At 58.9% G+C, this 19,453-nt stretch overlaps 3 protein-coding genes across 5 annotated transcripts in view; all 3 read left to right on the top strand.

The window, feature by feature from the left end:
• Positions 1–11,285, top strand: part of RAVER1 (ribonucleoprotein, PTB binding 1) — a 14,522-nt gene extending 3,237 nt beyond the window's left edge. Inside the window, exons 3-14 of one of the 3 annotated variants that reach the window (XM_025863225.2) lie at positions 1,108–1,577; positions 4,910–5,101; positions 5,274–5,403; positions 5,780–5,874; positions 6,667–6,754; positions 7,053–7,264; positions 7,361–7,454; positions 7,530–7,666; positions 8,640–8,714; positions 9,184–9,324; positions 9,718–9,801; positions 9,903–11,285. In XM_025863225.2, coding sequence (XP_025719010.2) covers positions 1,108–1,577; positions 4,910–5,101; positions 5,274–5,403; positions 5,780–5,874; positions 6,667–6,754; positions 7,053–7,264; positions 7,361–7,454; positions 7,530–7,666; positions 8,640–8,714; positions 9,184–9,324; positions 9,718–9,801; positions 9,903–10,049 — 1,865 coding nt within the window. In that variant the 3' untranslated portion in view covers positions 10,050–11,285. Of the gene's footprint in view, positions 1–1,107; positions 1,578–4,909; positions 5,102–5,273; positions 5,404–5,779; positions 5,875–6,666; positions 6,755–7,052; positions 7,265–7,360; positions 7,667–8,639; positions 8,715–9,183; positions 9,325–9,717; positions 9,802–9,902 lie in introns of all 3 variants that reach the window. The other 2 variants (XM_025863224.2, XM_073887677.1) reach the window with 2 other exon arrangements.
• On the top strand, positions 11,271–15,630 carry FDX2 (ferredoxin 2). The gene is made up of 5 exons (XM_025863227.2): positions 11,271–11,673; positions 11,760–11,814; positions 12,013–12,119; positions 14,930–15,017; positions 15,212–15,630. Exons 1-5 carry the CDS (start codon positions 11,271–11,273, stop codon positions 15,366–15,368), a joined length of 810 nt encoding a protein of 269 aa, XP_025719012.1. The 3' UTR covers positions 15,369–15,630.
• A 557-nt stretch (positions 15,631–16,187) lies between these two features.
• Positions 16,188–18,624, top strand: ZGLP1 (zinc finger GATA like protein 1). Its single transcript, XM_073887669.1, has 6 exons — positions 16,188–16,324; positions 16,569–16,943; positions 17,561–17,646; positions 17,998–18,091; positions 18,244–18,369; positions 18,615–18,624. The coding sequence occupies exons 1-6, from the start codon at positions 16,188–16,190 to the stop codon at positions 18,622–18,624; spliced, it is 828 nt and encodes a 275-aa protein (XP_073743770.1).
• Positions 18,625–19,453: the final 829 nt, after the last annotated feature.

Genomic DNA, 19,453 nt, shown 5'->3' with positions numbered 1-19,453 from the left:
CCCGGAAGCTCCAGAGCCCTATAAGAGCGCACACACACACACACACAACCGGAAGCTCCAGAGCCCTATAAGAGCACGCACACACACACACACACACACAACCAGAAGCTCCAGAGCCCTATAAGAGCACACACACACACACACACACACAAACACACACACACACACAAACAACCGGAAACTCCAGAGCCCTGTAAGCACAGAGCTGGGATCTGCAACAGGAGAAGTCAGGCTAGGCTTTGTGGGGGAAGTCATGTTTGCAGGCAGATTGAAGGGTGAGTGGGGGTTAACCAGGCGAGGCAGCGTGGAGGTCAGGGTTCCACGCTCAGGGAAAAGCAGGCGCAAAGCCCCAGGGCCTGGCACAGTTCAGGAAGTAGCAGCAGGAGATGGGAGAGGAGGTCAGCAAGGCCAGTGGGCCAGGCCACACAGGGTCCACTGGCCCCTGTAATGAGAAACCCCTAGACAAGGACAGGGCACCATCTGATTATCCTTTTGAAAGGCTCCCTGTCGCTGCTGGGTGGAGAGCAAACGAGGCGTGGCAGTGGGACTGGATATGAGAGGTGTTGGTGGCCTGGAAAGGTGGTGAAGGAGGGGTGCAGAGCAGGGCACTGGGGCTTGCCTGCCTGGGTTCAAGTCCAGGCTCCTCCACTGGGGCAGGGGGCACTGCTCTGGACCTGTTTCCTTGCTGGCCAAACGGGGGTTGTCAGGAGTAAGTTATTCTCATTTCCCACGAAGAAACTGAGACCCCCAGAGCCATTCAGGGGCTGGAATTGAAGCCCCAGGCCCCAGCGATCATGTGCTTAACCATGGCTGTGAGTCACCCGAGTTAGTCCCGTGTAGGACCCAGCCAGGCACACAATAGGTGAGCCCTGCTGTGTGGGTGGGGAACGGGGACAGGAGCAGGAAGCGGGGCTTGGGGAGGCAGGAGACCCCTGCAGCAGGGACTGCAGGCTGCCAGCCATTCCCTTGGCTGGTCCCTGACACGTCCTGGTTTTTGGGTATTCTGAGGTCACGCAAGGTGTAGAGAGAGGTGGGGGGGCGGCGGTGGGGTGAAGGGGGGGTGCCCCTCGGGGTCGCCCCCTGAGCCCACGCCCCCTCCCGCTGCAGCCTTCGTGACCCTGCTGAACGGGGAGCAGGCCGAGGCTGCCATCCGTGCCTTCCACCAGAGCCACCTGCGGGAGCGCGAGCTGTCCGTGCAGCTGCAGCCCACGGACGCCCTGCTGTGCGTGGCCAACCTGCCCCCCAGCTTCACCCAGCAGCAGTTCGAGGAGCTGGTGCGGCCCTTCGGCAGCCTGGAGCGCTGCTTTCTGGTCTACAGCGAGCGCACCGGCCACTCCAAGGGCTACGGCTTCGCGGAGTACATGAAGAAGGACTCGGCTGCCCGCGCCAAGTCGGACCTGCTGGGCAAGCCGCTGGGCCCGCGCACCCTCTACGTGCACTGGACAGATGCCGGGCAGCTGACACCTGAGCTGCTGCATTCGCGCTGCCTCTGTGTCGACCAGCTGCCCCCTGGCTTCAGCGACGGGGACGCCCTGCGCCGGGCACTGGCGGCAGCCCACATGCCCACCTTCTGCCAGGTGAGCCCTGGGCCTGGTGCCGGGGCCTGGGGTACCTGGGAGGGGGCCAGAGTGCCTCAGAGGGGCTCTTTGGCGTCACCTGCCTTTTCTAATCTCCTGGGTCCCTTTTTAGTAAAGCAGCGGCAATGCCACTTTGAATGGGGTTCTTGTTAGAAAGCCCACGTGGTGTAGTGGGTGACAGCCCAGCTCGGAGCCAGATGGCTGGGCCTCAGATCCCAGTGCACCCTTTAGCGACTTGCTTAACCTCGGTGGACTTGGGCCTCCTATAAAACGCAGGTGAGGCCGCCTTTGTGAAAGCTTGGTGCGAGGCTTGCTCACATCTCGCTCCCATTTCCGTGTTCATCAGACTTTTGCCGAGTAGCCTCCTGGCTCCTAGGCCTGGCTTTGAGGAGGCTGTCCAGAGAAGCCCACAGTCCCTTTGAGCCTGGAGGTCAGGAAATTGGGCTTGGCTGGATTCCAGCCCGGCTCTGTGCCTCTGGGCAAGTCACTCACTCTCTGAGTCTTGGTTTCCCTCCTCCATAAAAGGATTCAACACTCACACGTTGGGTTGGCAAAACAGTCTCTGGTTCATCCGAGTCACATGTGTCATGCATGTCTGTGTGCCTGCCGGGCCCTGTGACAGGCACAGTGGTGTGAGAGCAAGCCGGGGCCCACTCCTCAGACCCCAGATAGCCTTACCCACAGACCCCCAGCATAGATATTCCTTCAGCACCCACTGGGCACATTCCTTAGAATCCCTTCAACCTAGAACAGCCCAGAGAGGCAGGTAACACCCCATTTTCAGGTGGCACAAGTTCAAGTGCCCTACCCAGGGATCTACAGCCAGGGTGTGGCAGGGCTGGGATGGGAACGCTGCAGCCTGGCTCCAGAGCCCCGGGCCAGCCTGACGGAGCTGGTGTACGGGCCCTGACCCCAGTGGCCATGGGTGAGTCCCGCTTCCCTTGTGTAAATGGAGTCTTAGGAAGCCCGCTCCTTGCTCACTTTGCATTTGGTCACGCTGCTGCCTTCTGTTGCGTACCTGCCCTGTGCTAGGCCCTGGGTGGGAGGCTCAGGAGACAGATGACTTAGCTTGGCAGCCACGTCCTCTCTTATGGAGATGGGACAGCAGGGCCGTGACCAACTTAAGTTCTTGCTCCGAGCCTCAGTTTTCCCATCTGGAAATGGGGCTAGCAGTGCTTTGTGATTAGGTTATTGTGAATGGCTACTTGTACATGCTTCCACTTATAGTAGGTGTCCTGGTTGAATGGAGGCCAGGCTCAGGAGTCAGGCACATTGAGGTTTGAGCCTTAATCACCCTCTTTAGGAGCCGTGAAGCCTTGGTTGCCCTTTGACCCCTCTCTCTCTTCCTCTGTAAGATGGCACGTGTTGTTAGAAGTTGTGCATCTGGGACTTGGTCAGAGGTGAAGGTGAAGTGCTCAGTAGAGGTGGGCTGACAGCTGGAGCTACCCTACCTGGGCACTCAGAGCAGGTGCACATCTAGAGTGCCATCCTTCCTTGCCCCTGGGGAGCATCTCCTTACATCCCCACAACCACCGTTTGAGGTGGGTTTGTGTGTTGGCCCCACTTTACAGATGAGGAAAACAAGGCCCAGGGCTGGGCACGTGCAGTAAGGTGGGCTGGGAGTCGAGGTCTGTCAGCTGACCCTGGGCCCCCCCACTCTTAAGCGGGCACCCTCACCTTCCAAGAAGGCTGGATGCCAAGCTGGGAACTGGCCGTCCTGGTGGGGAGCATCGTTTTCAACATCACCAAGATGAGAACATCAGGGAAATGCCCTAGCAGCCCGCTCTGGCACGCTTTGCCAGTTACTCACACGCCGGTTTCCCTAACATCTCAATGCTATAGACACTAATAAAGCAGGTATCATGAGACCTTGGGTGTTTTAAGAAGCCTTTTCCATTTAATTTATTTTTGTGAATGGGCAGTCCAGTCCTGTTTGGAGATTCAGCAAGTGCAGAAAGGTCAATGGTGAAGGTGCCCCACCCTGGCGCCTTTGCCTGCAGTCCCTGCTCAAACCAGGTTGTGGTGGTGTCTCCTTCTGGTGAGATTTTATTACGCTTCAAACAGATGTGTATGTCTTCGTGTTCCCCTTTTCCTGACCCAGATATTGCCGTGCTTGCTTCGGTTTGGTTCTTCCCTTCAGTCTTGGGCATATTTTCGTGCTCAGACATGAGAGCTTTTTCATTGCTGTTGGGGCTACACCGTATTCCATTTCGTGGATTCCGCTGTCCTCTGTGGATGGACATTGTCTTGGTTCCATACCACACTCTGCATCACTGGGGACTGGGAGGAGCATCACTGGTTCCTGAAACAGCCATAGCCACACAGAGGTGGCTGGTTTCCTGAAGGGCAGCAGCGTGGCCTCTTCTGCTCCCAGCTCCAGCTCCATGGCCCGGGCAAGGGACTGCCCTTCTCGGAGCCCGTTTCCTCCCCTGCAGAGTGGGAGTGCTGCCCGTGCCTGGCTCTGCGATGTGGTGAAACAGCCCCTGTAGCACCCAACCCGCGGGCAGGCACTGTCCGGCCAGGTGCTCGCCCGGGATCTGTCTGCCCTGGGACAGCACCCACAATGCCCTGAAAACCAAGAGGTTTGTTCCCTGAGTGGGTGGCAGGCTTGCATGGTGGCAGAGCCTGACCTGACCTGACCTGATGGGGCCATTTGTGTCTTGCTGCAGAGATCTGTGCGTCTGATGTGCGGGAGCCCCAGACCCCAGTGGGGGAACGGACATGTGATATATAGCATGTGCAGCATTCTCCCTTTCTTCCAAAAGAGTCTCAATTCTGGGACACATCTGCCCCCAGGGTCTGGAAAAGGGGCTGTGGGCCTAAAGTACCAACAGGCTGCTGTCAGGGGAGGCGGGGGGGGGGCGCGGCTCACTGGCTGTGTGACCTCCCTCCCAACTGGCACATCTGGTCTTGAACCTGAGCTTGGAGGTCATGTGTCTCACCCCCAGGCTGTGTCCTTCCTGCACCTTCGTGTGCTGGGCAGTCCCCATCAGAGTCCCAGAGTAGCACTGGCCTGAGCCCCAGGGGACTTGACCCATGCGAGGTGGACCCCAGCTTCGCGCTGCTACCTGCTGTGTGACCTCGGGCATGTTGACCTTCCTGAACCTCAACTGTCTGCTCTGAAAAATGGGTAGGATGCAGCCTCCTAGGGCCATTGAGAAGATTCAATGAGCTAATGCAGGAGCGGGGCTTAGAAGAGTGTAGGGCCAAAACCCCACGCCCTCTGGGGAATTCACGGTCATGATCGGGATCCTAGTCTGGTCACTGTTGTCACTTCACGTGATGGCTGTCACTGCCACTTGGGTGCTCACATCTGCTCCCCCCCCCCCCAGCTGGCATATGGCCAGGATGGGCAGCTGAAGGGCTTCGCTGTGCTGGAGTACGAGACGGCGGAAATGGCAGAAGAAGCGCAGCAGCGGGCGGACGGCCTGGCGCTGGGGGGCAGCCACTTGCGCGTTTCCTTCTGTGCCCCAGGGCCCCCTGGCCGCAGCATGCTGGCCGCGCTCATCGCTGCCCAGGCCACGGTGAGTGCCTGCCTGGGAAGTGTACCCCTGGGGGTGGGGGTGGGGCAACCAGGGGTCAGGCCCTCTCTTAAAAAGTCAGGGTGTCGGCTGGACTCAGGGTGAGAGGGACAGGTGAGCCTGCATCCCTGAGGCTAGGTGGGGCTCTAAGCCGCTCTTCCATTTCTCTTTATAGGCCCTCAATCGGGGCAAAGGACTCCTGCCTGAGCCCAACATCCTGCAGCTGCTCAACAACCTGGGGCCCTCCGCCTCCCTCCAGCTGCTGTTGAACCCCCTGCTCCACGGCAGTGCAGGGGGCAAGCAGGGTAAGGTGGGGCAGGGAGAGTGGCGGCCGGGGGCCGCAGCACTCTCGGAACCCAGCACCTCCCCAGGCTCTTTTCCCATCTGAGCTCTAAGTGACTTGAGTCCGTGAGCAGTGGCTGGGATGAGAGTGGCAGTCACCAGAGGGAGCTGGCGCCCTGAGCCCCTCACGGCGGGGGGGGGGGGGGGCGGGGGGAGCAGAGCCACCCGCAGTGAGGCAGGGTAGTGGAAAGGGCTGTCCCTCCCTGGGGCAGACTCCCTTCCTGGGCCCTTGTTTTGGGGACATCAGTTGTTTTCTGGGAGCTTCAGGCCCGGGGTTGTGCTTAATTGGGGCAGGCGCTTCCATCCAGGGTCCACTGCTCACTTCCTGGTGTCCCCCAGGCCTCCTGGGTGCACCTCCGGCCATGCCGCTGCTCAGCGGGCCCGCCCTATCCACGGCGCTGTTGCAGCTCGCCCTGCAGACCCAGAGTCAGAAGGTAATTGCGTGGCCCCGGGCCCTCTGCGCACACACGCATGCCCCTGCCCCTCGTCGGTCCATTTCACACCCCCCTCGCACCTGCCAGTGGCTTGCCATCAGCAGGGTGACAGGACATGTGTCCGTGTCTGTGGCAGGTGCTCAGGACTCAGGTAGTGACTCAGTCTGGGAGAGAAAGTCCAGGCTTCACAGGGGAGTAGCTCGCTGGTGTCTTGCTCCCACCTTCTCAGCGCATATACATGGAGACCTGGGCAGACCAAGATGTACACACACACACACACACACACACGCAGACACACACAAACACGCCACTGATCCACCCGGTTTGGTTCATTAGGGTCAAGTCAGTGACATGGGTGTGTCTGACTGCCACTGATGGAATTAGGGGCTTGCGTGGCTAAAAGTGACTGGCTCCATGTGTGGCTGTTACACTGTGTTGGACACTGTGCTTCCATGATAGCAGGGGGACTGGGTGTGGGACAGTGTGCCTGGGAAGGACTGTCATCTTATGTGTGTCTGACAGTGGTTAGCAGTGTGGGTGACGGGCCCTGACACGCCGAGCATATGGTGCATGTCTCCAGGGTCTCTCCAGGGCCTGGTATGCAGGAGGCCCTCCGTCACCACTGGGTGGCCAGATGGGTGACGGCTGGGATGTTGCAGGCACTGGGGGACACTGTGCATGTCTGCCCATGACGGGCTGGGGCCTGGAGTCCGGGTGTGCTGGGTGTGGCGACCCCTGTCCGCTGTCTGAGCCACACTGGCCCATCTCCAGCTGATTATGCTCTGTCTCCAGAAGCCTGGGATCCTAGGAGACTCTCCCCTGGGCACCCTTCAGCCTGGGGCCCAGCCGGCCAACCCCCTCCTCGGGGAGCTGTCTGCAGGTAACACAGACCCTGTGCCCCCTCATCTTTCTGGACCCCGTTCCCACTTCCCCTTTCTGAGCCCCTTTCCTTACTGGGCATGGACACATGACCTCATTTCTCTGGGTCTCAATGGCCCCGTCTGTCAATTGGGCCCTCACCACCCAGGGTGGCCGGGAGCATCCTGGGAGGTGATGTGCTTAGAGGGCTCTGCACAATGCTCACCACATACCTGCTGGTCCCGGTCCAAGTGGAGGCTCAGGGCCCCAGGAAGACTGGTCCTGTGGGGTTGGGTGCCAACACCACCTTCTCCCTGTAGGGGGGGCCCTGCCCCCGGAGCTGCCGCCGCGGCGAGGAAAGCCACCACCTCTGCTGCCGCCACTACTTGGCCCCTCTGGGGGTGACCGGGAAGCCATAGGCCTGGGTCCCCCAGCATCCCAGCTCACTCCACCCCCTGCCCCAGTGGGACTCCGAGGCACCAGCCTTAGGAGCCTCCAGAAAGACAGTGGACCTCTGCCAGCACCCCCTGGGGTAAGGCTCTGCCCTGTGCCCAGTACCAATGCAACCTCCTGCCCTGCAAGAGCCTGCCTGCCAGGGGCCCTCACGAATCCAGCCCTCCCACCACAGGTCTCGCTGCTGGGGGAACCCCCAAAGGACTTCCGGATCCCCCTGAATCCCTACCTGAACCTACACAGCCTACTCCCGGCCAGCAACCTGGCGGGTAAGGAGGCTCGGGGCTGGGGAGGCACAGGGAGAAGCCGCCGCCCGGCTGAGGGCCACCTGCCTAACCCCCCAGCCCCTGGAGGTGGTGGTGGAGGCGGCGGCAGCAGCAAAGCCTTCCAGCTCAAGTCCCGCCTGCTCAGCCCTCTCGCCAGCACCCGTCTGCCCCCTGAACCAGGGCTGCCTGACAGCTGTGGTTTCGACTACCCCTCGGTGAGTACCTAGCTGCCATGCGGTCAGCCTCCCGAGGGCTGCCGCTGTGGCCCTTTGTCCCCCAGAGCAAGTCATTCTCTGGAGCATTATTTCTCTAGTACTGAGGGCCAGGTGAGCGCTAGGGGGATTGTGGGGAAGGTGCCAGACCCAGTCCCCACCCTGTCTCATGTCTATTTGTCTCTGCACATCAGACCTGCTTCCTGTCTTTCTCTCCCAAGAGGCATTAGGCTGGCCTTTGGCCTCTTAGAGACAAGGTTCGGTGTCCTGTTGGTCTTTCTGTCCTTCTTTCCCTTCTCTGACTCTTGTCCCTGTCCCTGGAGAGCTGCTCCTTCTGTGATCCCAGCCTCCCCCGGGGTCAGATGTTGCAGCCCGGCCACCTGCAGGCCCCTCTGTGTTATGTTTGGCACACACCAGGTTTGCTTATTTATTTCTTTCTAAGATTTTATTTATTTGACAGAGCAACAGCGAGAGAGGGAACACAAGCAGGGGGAGTGGGAGAGGGAGAAGCAGGCTTCCCGCGGAGCAGGGAGCCCTATGCGGGGCTCGATCCCAGGACCCTGGGATCATGACCTGAACCAAAGGCAGCCGCTTAACTGACTGAGCCACCCAGGCGCCCCTGGCCCACACCGGGTTTAAAAAAAGTAACAACTGAAATAAATGTCAACGCTAACATATAAAAGGGCTCACACAATACAGATGCCCAGTGGTCTTGAAACACTGAACACGTGGCCCCACAGGGTTCACATGCCTTCACAGCAGCCGTCTCCGGGGCTGATGTGGAACCCCTCCCTGCTGTGGGGCGCACACTGCATCTCATCCCAGCTGCCCAGCCTGCAGTTGGAAGTCACCCGCAGTCGAGTGTGTCCTCTGCTGGAGGGGCCAGACTTGCCCGGGACAGCTGTGCCGTGGAACTCAGCCAGGGGTGAAGCTGGTGCAGACTCCCACCCAACATGCTTCTCTCCCTTTCCTTCAGGATGTGGGACCTCGGCGGCTCTTCTCCCACCCACGGGAGCCGGCGCTAGGGCCTCACAGACCCAGCCGACACAAAGTAAGAGCTGCCCCATCCATCTCATCTCCTGGGCGTATCCATTAGCTTTTGCCACATAACAAGGGGCCCCACCACTTGGTCGCACAGAACAGCAGATACTTGATTTCCCACCAGTCTTTGAGGAGGCCAGCAGGTGGTTCCCTGGTGGCACAGCTGGGGCTGAGCAGTCTGCACTGGTTTTGGCCACATACCTGGCAGTTACTAGGCGGGGGAAGGAGCCTCAGCTGGGATGATTTATCTGCTGCCCATGGAGCTCGTTTTCCAGCAGGCCACCCTGTGAGGCTGGCCTGCATGTGGTGGTGGTCCCAGGGTTCCCAAGAGGAAGCAGGGAGGCCAGGCACCTCTGCCTTTAGCGTCATGCTGCTGTCCCATTGGCCAAAGCTGGGGGGGGAGGGCATTTGGGAGGATCTACAAAATGGGTTGGGTTCTCCAATAATCTGTCTCACTCAGCCCATCCCGCTCTCTGCAGATGTCCCCTCCGCCAAGTGGTTTCGGAGAACGGAGTGGTGGGGGCGGCGGGGGGCCCCTCTCCCACTTCTATTCGGGCTCTCCCACTTCCTACTTCACCAGTGGCCTGCAGGCTGGCCTCAAGCAGAGCCACCTTAACAAGGTGAGGAGCTTCCCCAGCTGTGGACAGTTCCCCAGGGACAGCCAGGATGCAGGAGCCCCTGCGGCCTTTGGTGCCTAGACCCAGGCTGAGGTGGTGGCAGAGTGTGGGTCAGCTCTGCTCAGGGACGAGCTCAGACAGGCCATCCCCACACCTGTGTGTCTTGCACCTAATGTTGCCCAGCCTTCCTGGCCACCTTTCACTCCCTCCCCAGTAGCCTGCGGTGTGGGTGAGATTAGCCCCAGTTGACAAATGAGGCAACAGGCTCAGAAAAGAGAAGTCCCCCCAGTCTCCTAGCTGATGAGTGGCAGAGGCAGGATTTCGAGCCTGAAACCCCTTGCCTTTGCCCTGGGGGCCACTTCCTCTCCCATTCCATCTCTCTCCCATGTCTCCCAGGCGGTCGGCTCCTCTCCACTGGGCTCCGGAGAAGGGCTCCTGGGCCTTGGCCCTGGGCCAAATGGCCACAGCCACCTGCTGAAGGTAGGGGGGGTGGGTGGGGAGGGCAGCGGGGACGTGCCGGGTTGGGGAGCAGTGGCCCCTTGATGGCCTCTGACTTGTCACCCCCTCCCTTCTGTCTCTAGACCCCACTGGGTGGCCAGAAACGCAGCTTTGCCCACCTGCTGCCCTCACCCGAGCCCAGCCCCGAAGGCAGCTACGTGGGCCAGCACTCCCAGGGCCTTGGGGGCCACTACGCAGATTCCTACCTGAAGCGCAAGCGGATTTTCTAAGGGTCCAGTGCCAGAGATGCTCAAGGGCCTGCACCAAATCGCTTTTGGGTTTTCTGGTGTTCTGTTTGTGTTCCCCGTCCCCCCTTCAGTAATAGAAAAATCTCTGAAAGACTTTGTTGACCAACCAGCCGGAACCCAAGGAGTGTGGGGGAGTCTGGGGGCCACACTGCACCTCTGGCCTGCTCCCGGCATGGAAACTCTACAGCCTTAAGAGAGAGGGGCCCTGGCCTGCTCTCTGTCCCCTCCCCATATCTGCCTGTGTCTGTGTCTCTCTGGGAGTCCTCTCCTGCCTCGTCACTCCTGTATCTTGGCCTTTCGAGTGCCTTGGAGGTTCCCCTGACCTCCCGTGAGGATCAGAGACTGTCCCCCTTTTTTAACTTTGACAATTGACTTTTGTTTCCTTTTCTAATTTGTATTATTTTTTAAACAATCCAGGACGACCCCCAGCTCTGATTCCTTCAAGGTCCAGCATGTCTGGGCCTTCATTCCACTCTTTTCGGTTTGAAATGGCTCAGCCCTCTTTCTCTCATGTCTGCTGCAGGCATGGCTGTGTCCTGCCCCTGCCTGTTCACTCTGACCTGTATTCCAGCTGGGGGTCCCCAGCCCCCTGCCACAGTTCCCTCGCCTTCTGATGCCTTAAAGCTGGGTCCCAGGCCCTGCGGTCAGAGCCTTTTAGATGCCGAGCTCTGGAAGCTTGACTCAGGACCAAATGGCTCTGGCCTGGGGATTGGGCCCCTCTACCCAGGGTCCCCACTCTGAAGACAGTAGAAGGCCAAAGCCTTGGTCTTGGCAAACCAACCCCATCATCCCTCCTACCCAGGCCTATGTGCAGAGACGGGTTTTCTCTGCCAGCTTAAGCCAGTCCTGCTGTCAGTCTGTGGGAGTCCGGTTATCGTGCATCTCACTGAGCCTCTGCTCTCTCCCCCCGCCCGCCCCCATATTGAAGATGAGCTCCACCTCTCCAACCCCAGGCTAGATCACCTGGAGCTGGCCTCCTATTGGCCCAGTGCCCAGCCCAGCAACTTCATGCAGATAAGCTCTGCCCCTGCCCACCAGCAGGACCTGTCGGCCTGAGGAGATCCTGGGCCCTCCCCCTGGCCGGCTGGGCCACCAGCTTCCCTCCCCTGACACGGGGGGGGGTCCACATCCACTCCAGGGGGGTGTCGTCTCCCCAGTCCTCTCTCACAGACCTTCCTTTGCTGAATTAAAGTTTGTAAGTAAATGGTTTTAAAGAAAGCAGAGCTGGCTGGTTCTTGGGACAAACAGTGGGCTTGGGTGGGTAGTCGGGGATGGCCCCGCAGGGCTTTTCGTGTGTGGGTGAGCCAGCGTGGCTCCCTCGCGCTCTGGCAGCCCCTTCCTGGAGTCCTTCCTCGCACGCTTCCCACTCAAACGGCAGTGCTCGTATTTGGGCAATTACGGGCCCTTTGGTCGCGTGGCTGCCACTGGGCATGCCCGGGCCCGGGTCACGTGATGCCTGTCATGGCCGCCTCCGTGTCCCGGGGAGGCGTGAGTGCTGGGTTTCTACTGCGGGCGGCCGGTGGAGCCTGGTGGAGCCGGCCTGGGGGCTCTCGGGGGTCGGGGGAGGCGGCGGCGCCAGTGACAGCCAGAAGATTCCGAGCAACAGGTACCTGGGGCGCTTTGGGGGACAGCGTTAATCCGCCGGACGCCCGCAAGGCGCGCCGCGGCCGCTCACCCAACCGTGTTTTCCAGGCTCGAGCCCGGCGGGGGAGGAAGCAGCTGGCGGCCCCGAGCGGCCCGGGGACGTGTGAGTGTAGGGGGCCAAGTCCCCCATTCTTTATCCCACGAGGTTCCTCTGGTCCCCGCCTTGCCCTGCAGCCTCATCTCTGTGTCCCCCTTCTGCCTCGTTCTATTCCCCTGGCCGTCAAGGCCCCCTAACCCTAGACGTGACCTGGCCACCGCGCCCACCATCAAGTTTGGTATCTGCACCCCCATCTGTCCCCAGGGTGAACGTGGTGTTCGTAGACCGGTCAGGCCAACGGATTCCGGTGAGCGGCAGAGTGGGGGACAATGTTCTCCACCTGGCCCAGCGCCATGGAGTGGACCTGGAAGGTGGGAACCCCACACTGGGAACTGGGGAGGTCCTTATTCATTGTTTTAAAAACCCTGCAAATCAGATACGGTTCTCCGTTACTTAACCCCGCCCCCGCCCATGGCTTCCCATCAAACATGGCTAAAATCCAGACTCCTCACCAATGTCTCAAACCCTGACCAGCTCTAAACCTTCACTCACTCAGCAGCTATTTATTGAGCATTTATTAGAGGTTATTAACATTCCTGCCCTGCAGGAACTTGTATTCTCTCTCTCCTTCCTCTCTCTAATCTAGACACACTGGCTTTCTTGCTGTTCCTCAAACAAAAAGCCAAGTTCATTCCTGCCTCGGGGCTTTTGCATTTCCTGCTCCAGACATCTGAAGTACTTTCCCACCCGATTAATCCTTCAGGTCTCAACGTAAATGTCATCTTTCTGACAATCTCCCCCCCCCCCTCAGCCCCCCTAAGACCCTCACCCCTGGTCACTGTCACCTCAGTGTGCTTTATTGTCCTCCTAACACTTCTCAGTGTCTTGTTTCCTTTTTGTCATCTGTCTTCAGAATGAGATCAGAAACCCTGGTGCTACTTATCAGTTGTCTGTCATGGTATTTAGATGTAACGGGTATTAAAATCAGTATTTGCTGAATAAAAGATAGTCATAGCAGACATTATTTTAAGCTCATTAAATACCTACTGACTGATTGAATCTTCCTGACAAGGTTATGTGATAGGGAAGATTGTTATTTTATAGGTGAGGAAGCAGCCCCAGGTTAAGTTGACATGATCCAGAGTCAAGTAAGTGGCAAAACTAGATTCAAAGCCAGTTTATTTTAGCCACTAATCTGTGCTGCTTTTCTATGTGTATTGAATACCTACTGTGTGCCAGGCGGCAATGTACAAAACAGACAAGGCCCCTATCATTTCACATCAATTTCAACTTAATAGGGACCATAATCCCAGGAGTAAACATGTAATTATATCATAAGCAGCTGGAAAGGGCAGTCTGAAAAAAAAAATGTACAGGGTTATTTGTTGGGTGAATATAATACAGAGCCTGATTTAATCATTATCGGGGGTGGGGATGTTGGGGGGCTGGTCATGGCAGGCCTACCTCAAGTTCTGTTCTGGAATCCAGTCACCAGGAGTCCAGGACAGAGATTGGAACATGAGTTTTAGAGGCAAGTGGCCTGTGTTCATATTTTGCCTCTTACCAGCTCTATGACTCTGAGCAAGGTACTTTACCTCTCTGGGCCTCTGACGCCTCATGTATAAAAGGGGATAATTTAGTTAACTGTCTCATTGGGTTGCTCTGGAGGATTAAAGAGATCTCGGAAGCAGTGCCGAATGCCTGGCACCTGGTTAGTATGCAGTGCCTAGCTGGGACTATTGTATTCAATAGTCTCTTATCTCGTGGGATGAGGGTGCTAATGAGGCGGGAAACAAGACTGAGGAAGAGATTCGTTGGGGGCTGCCTGGGGCTTCAGGGTCCAGACATTTTATCCCCAGGAGACAGGGAGGGTGGGCAGAGTCACCAGGTCCCCCTGGGGGGTTCTTCCGGGTCAGGAGGCTGCCTTGCAGCCACATCCTCATTATCCAACATGTGTGGAAGACAGAAATCTGTCCCATTCACTTAAAACACATGTCTCTTGAGCATCCATATGCCAGGCTCAGTGTCAAGTACAAAGACGGCGGCCAGGTTGAGGGAGCATAGGTACGCCCAGAGATTCAGGTGGTAACCTGAGCTTGTGGTAAATGTTGTGCAGAAATTAGAGTCCCCAAGGCTGGGCACGGGTGGGGGCGTGCGGGGAGAGGATAAGAAACAGGAGATGGGGGAACTGGAGAACAGATGAGTTCTGTTGGTAAAAGAGTGGAGAGAAGAACATTCCAGGGCAAGGGTGCAACGAGTGCAGAGGCCATATGCTGGGGACGAGCTTGGTGCGTTGGAGTTGGGGGGGGGGGCAGTGTGGCGGAAGTGGGTGAGTGAGGGGTCGGGGAATCTCAAAGATTGAGTGGAAGAGTTTGGTTTTATTCTGGCTGCGAAAAGGCCTTGGAAGGTTTTATTTATTTATTTATTTTAAGTTTTTATTTATTTGACAGAGAGAGACACAGCGAGAGAGGGAACACAAGCAGGGAGAGTGGGAGAGGGAGAAGCGGGCTCCCTGGCTCGATCCCAGGACCCCGGGATCATGACCCGAGCCGAAGGCAGACGTTTAATGACTGAGCCACCCAGGCGCCCCATGGCCTTGGAAGGTTTTAGACCAGGAGGGACATTATCCCCAAAGAGCAGTTCTCAGCGATCGGTCCAAAGGGTGGGGATGTGTCCAAGGGAAAAGCAGGAAACCCCAGCTTCTGTATCTTTCAACCCTTATTTTCTGGTCTCTTTCCCTGCCACACTTGAGTGTTGAGGAAGCAGGTCCCATCTTCGGGAGCAAGAGGGAGACGCAAACCCATTTGCCCAGCACAGTGACAGGGTCCCCGCAAGGGCTTACAGGCTGCAGGGACCCTGCCTTTTTCCCGCCTCAGCCACACTGAAGTCAAGTCCACGCTCATTCATGGTTCCATGTCCGCAGTCTGGTCCACAGCCTGCTGGGGGGTTGGTCCTTGGGAGACGGGACACCCCGGACGTCCCTTTGCAGAACTTACACACGGCTCGGGAGCAGCTAGCCGAGTGGACGACGGGGCAGAGGGTGCGCTCGGTGCGGGCCCGGGAAGGACGGCCGAGGGGCGCGTGGGGAAACAAAGGGCCTCTTAACCCCCTTCTGCCCTTGACCGCATGGTGCCTACCTGACCGTGCCCCTCACTGGCACCTCCTCACTTGTCGCCCCCAGGGGCCTGTGAAGCTTCCCTGGCGTGCTCCACCTGCCACGTGTACGTGAGCGAGGACCACCTGGACCTTCTGCCTCCTCCCGCTGAGAGGTGAGCGGGGGCAGCCCCTCCCCGCTGTCCAGGGGCCCGTGTGGGCGGCGCAAGGCAGCCCCGGCCCGACTCCCCCCTGCAGCTGCTGGCGGTGGCGCTGCCCCTCGCCGGCCTGAGAGGTGCCTCGTCCCTGCCCTGTGGGGCCCTCACCAGCTGGGCAGCTTGCCGCCTGGTGACTGCTGTTCTTGCTGCAGGGAGGACGACATGCTGGACATGGCCCCCCTTCTTCAGGAGAACTCCCGGCTGGGCTGCCAAATCGTGCTGACTCCTGAGCTGGAAGGGGCCGAATTCACGCTGCCAAAGATCACCAGGAACTTCTACGTGGACGGCCATGTCCCCAAGCCCCACTGACACCCCGGGCACCCGCGGCCTCGTGGCCGGAACTGGAGGAATAGCCAAGTTGCCAGCCCAGCCCAGAGCATGGACAGGCCCGAGAGAGATGTTGGAAGCAACCAGAAGGCCAGAGGCCCTGCCTCAGAGAGATCCCATGTCCAGGCTCTGGTTTGGGAGGCTGAGGGGGACCCAGCCCTGCTGGGGGGGACTCCCCCAAACTCAGGAGAATCAGTGTGTAGATTCGGTGGAATCTAACTGGAACAACAATAAAACTGTCTCACAGACCTCCAGTGTGTCTTGAGGGTGTCTTGAGGGTCCTGGGGGGGGGGGGGGGACGGCAGGCCTTGGGGTCTGTAGCCGCACCTTCTGGACCCCCAACTCTCCCCTCCCACGGCAGCGCCGGGGCCACGGGGCTGGGGTGGCGGGACGGCTGACGCAGAGACCTGGAGGCTGCCTTCCCGGAGAGCCCGGGAGCCTGAGCACACGTGCCCCCGCGTGGCAAGGCCCCGCCCCCCCGGCCGCGGAGGGATTTGGGGGGGGATCCAGGCTGGCCTGGAGGGGTGCGAAGGCCACCCGAGCAGAGCTGCCAGAGTGGGACCGAGGCCGGCGTCGGGGGAGAGGGCTGGGGGGGGGGGGCTTGGGACCGGGCGCCCAGGGCTGCCTGCCAGAGGCGCCCCACCGCACTCGCCCCGCCCCGCCCAGGTGGGGCTCATCGCCGCCTCCGCCAGAAGCGCCCCCACCAGGCACGTCCTGCTCCACTCAGGTGGGGCTCATCGAGTGGGCTCCGGGTGGGCGGGGCCGGGCGCGATTAGGGAAGTGGGGCTGGGCCGGGGCGTGATGGAGGCCGAACCGGTCCCAGACTTCTCAAAGCTGCAAGAGCTCCTGGCGCCGCCGTGTCTGGACCCTAAGCCGCCCCGGGCGCCCCCTGCTCAGCAGGCACCAAGGACCCCAGGATGCCCCAGACCCAATGGCAGGTGCGTTCAGGAGCGGCCCCTTCCCCCAACCTGATCCAGTGGTCAAAGGGTCATGACCTCTGGTTCCTGGGGGTTATCCAGAGGTCACCATGTTAGTTACTGACACTTAAAAAGAAGAAGTTCTGGTCCCGAGGGATACTTGGGGTCATATGGGGGTCAGAGGCCACGCAATTCCCCCATGTCTCTGAAGACTACATTGGTGCTGCCCAGGGAAGGGGGTGACCACACTGTCCCTTGTCCCCAGGTCCTTCTGGCCTGCACACCAGGACTCAGCCACTGCCCTGCGTTGCCTCCAAGGAAGAGCAGAGGGGCTGGTTCAGCCCCCTGGCCGGGACACCCAAACCCTGGGGCCCTGCTGGGAGCTGAAGGCCTTGGAGACTCTGGGACCCTCGCCTCTGGCAAGGGATGCCAAGAACATGCTGACCCCAATTAGCCAGCCATGCTGCAGCTCGGGGCCCCCGGAGGCTCCCCCAGCCCCTTCAGCCCTACCCCAAAGGCGGCCCCGGAAGCAGTCAAAGCCCCACCCGGGCGCTGAGAAAGTGGACCCCCGGTTCGTGGGGGTGACCCTGAAGTTTCAGATAAAGCCGGATTCCAGCCTACAGATCATACCCAGCTACAGGTAGGGGCTGGCCCAGAGGGGGCGCCCTTTTGCAAGTTATAGTAATAATGGTGGGGGCAGGGGCCTCTGCTCGCTGGCACCCCACACCAGCCTTACGTTACAAATGGCCCAGCCTCTGAGCGAGACCTCAGGCTGGCGCCATGACCCAGCAACGTCCTGGTCCGAGCATAGGTCCTGTTTATGAGACGGGCCTGACCATACTGAGGGCGGCTGCTAACTTGTTTTTCCCAGTAATGATCATGACCACCACCTGTCAGGAACAACAACCATGAGAGGTAACGGGTAGCCCTTGATGTATGTGGGCTGCCTGAAGCCTTGTGAAGCCCATTTTGCAGATTTGGAAACTGAGGTGCAGAGGATGCGATTGCTTGTCTGGAGTCACGCAGTGAGGACTCAGGAGAAAAGGGATCTCAAACTGGCAGGCTGGCCCCAGACGTGCCACCTCTTCACATAATACTCATTATTATTACTGATGAGGGACAAGGCCAGGCCTTTCAGACATCAGATGCCTCCTTGGGGGATGCTTCAAATACCGATAGTAAATCATCACTGAGGGGCCACTGCCTGGGACAAGGTACAGATAGATCCCCCAATGCTAACTCCTGTCTACTCCCCAGCCTGGCCTGCAGTAGCCGCTCTCAGGGTCCCTCTACAGGCCCTGCCAGGGGTCCTGAGGCCAACTCAGGAGGCGGTGAGGCCCTCGGTGAGTCCTGGTGACTTAAGAGCTATAAATAGGGGGGGGGGGGGCAGTTTCCCATCCTCTCCGTCTTTCTTCCCATCCTGCTTCCCCATTTAGACCCATCCAGAAGGAGTCATGGTGCACCTCCCTCCACTCAGGCTGAGTCACCCCCACCCCCGGTTTCCTCCTCTGCTTAGCTTGCCATCTGTCTCCCTTCCTCGCTTTCCCTCTGTCTTAGATCTGGTAATACCCAGGGCTGGTCCAGAGCCAGGTGGGGCCTTCGTAGAGACTCTAGCAAAATGCCCCACCTGCACGGGCCTCCTGAGCCCAGACTCTTGGCCTCTGCCCCTTACCCTTTGACCTCTGCCCCCTCAGGGCCCCGGTGCTGTGCTTCCTGTAGGACCCAAAGGACCCCACTCTGGAGAGATGCTGAAGATGGGACCCCTCTCTGCAATGCCTGTGGTATCAGGTCCTCAGGATGGAGGGAGTTTGGATGCTTAGCCAGTGTGGGGTTCTGGGAGGGGAAACACTCACCCTTGTGGAAAGTGGAACTACCCAGAAAATGGTAGTTTCTGGACCCCTGCTGCATTCTGATGTTGATTTCTTGCACCCCCACCCCAGGTACAAGAAATATGGCACCCGCTGCTCCAGCTGCTGGCTAGTGCCCAGGAAAAGTGTCCAGCCCAAGAAGTTATGTGGCAGATGTGGGGTGTCCCTGGGCCCCCACCAAGGCCCAACTCAGGAAGGGTAAGCCCTTCCTCACCCAGCCGAGCCTGTCCTGACTCAGTTTCTCCGTGGGGGGGGGGGAGGGCAGGGAATGGGCAGAAGCCCTCCTGGGAGGAGTGGGGAAAAAACTTGGGTCTTCAAGGGTCCAGCCTGCCTCTTCTCTGCCCCCTCCCATTCAGGGATCTCAGGTGGAAGACCCAGGCCTCGGGCTCCAGAGTCCCTGTCTCGGGGCCACTGTCCCCCTCCCTGGCCCCTGGTCCGATCAGGTTTGGCTGAGCCTCCCGTCAGAAAATGTTCTCAGCAGTGACACTCCTACTGTGAACAGCAATAACAATAAAGAACACAACTACTCTGAGAAAGAGCGCTGTGACTTGGGGATCCCACCTCGTGCACACTTCCCCCTCTCTCCCCCGTGCCAGGAATGTGGGGGCAGGTGTTTTCTCATTAGGATTCTGAGGGACACACACACACTCGTATATACAGGGACCAGCCCACCCACAGAGAATGAGCCACATTCACCACAACATCCCATATAGGGCAACAGCCACCACCTGCAGAGACAAAGAACACATGTAGACAGACACACACTCGGGGCGCCTAGCTGGCTCGGTCGGTGGAGCGCACGACTCTCGATCTCGGGGTTGTGGGTTCGAGCCCTGTGTTGGGTGTAGAGATGACTTAAAAAAATCTTTTTTTTTTTTTTAAGATTTTATTTATTTATTTGACATAGACACAGCGAGAGAGGGAACACAAGCAGGGGGAGTGGGAGAGGGAGAAGCAGGCTTCCCGCCGAGCAGGGAGCCCGATGTGGGGCTCGATCCCAGGACCCCAGGATCATGACCTGAGCCGAAGGCAGACGCTTAACGACTGAGCCACCCAGGTGCCCCTAAAAAAAAAAATCTTAAAAAAAAGGGAAGACAGATACGTGTGTGGGGGCTAACACATTCACACACAAGACACACTGATAAACTCGCGCGTGCTGACACGCACATAAGACACATAGACCACACACTAGACAGAAACAAGCGTTGACAGACACACGACAGATACTATGTCAACACACAGAAAATACACCTAGGTGACACACACATTGGCACACAGTGAT

The sequence above is a fragment of the Callorhinus ursinus genome, unplaced genomic scaffold (genome assembly GCF_003265705.2).
Source record: "Callorhinus ursinus isolate GAN/ISIS: 27379988/994484 unplaced genomic scaffold, GSC_fseal_2.0 scaffold82, whole genome shotgun sequence".
Lineage (NCBI taxonomy): Eukaryota > Metazoa > Chordata > Mammalia > Carnivora > Otariidae > Callorhinus > Callorhinus ursinus.
This window is presented reverse-complemented; position numbering and strand designations above follow the sequence as displayed.

Coding starts and splice junctions, on each gene's coding strand:
- FDX2 (XM_025863227.2), top strand. CDS start 11,271: ATGGTTTTAAAGAAAGCAGAGCTGGCTGGTTCTTGGGACAAACAGTGG. Junction 11,674..11,759: donor CAGAAGATTCCGAGCAACAG/GTACCTGGGGCG, acceptor CGTGTTTTCCAG/GCTCGAGCCCGGCGGGGGAG. Junction 11,815..12,012: donor CCCGAGCGGCCCGGGGACGT/GTGAGTGTAGGG, acceptor ATCTGTCCCCAG/GGTGAACGTGGTGTTCGTAG.
- ZGLP1 (XM_073887669.1), top strand. CDS start 16,188: ATGGAGGCCGAACCGGTCCCAGACTTCTCAAAGCTGCAAGAGCTCCTG. Junction 16,325..16,568: donor TGCCCCAGACCCAATGGCAG/GTGCGTTCAGGA, acceptor CCTTGTCCCCAG/GTCCTTCTGGCCTGCACACC. Junction 16,944..17,560: donor CAGATCATACCCAGCTACAG/GTAGGGGCTGGC, acceptor TCTACTCCCCAG/CCTGGCCTGCAGTAGCCGCT.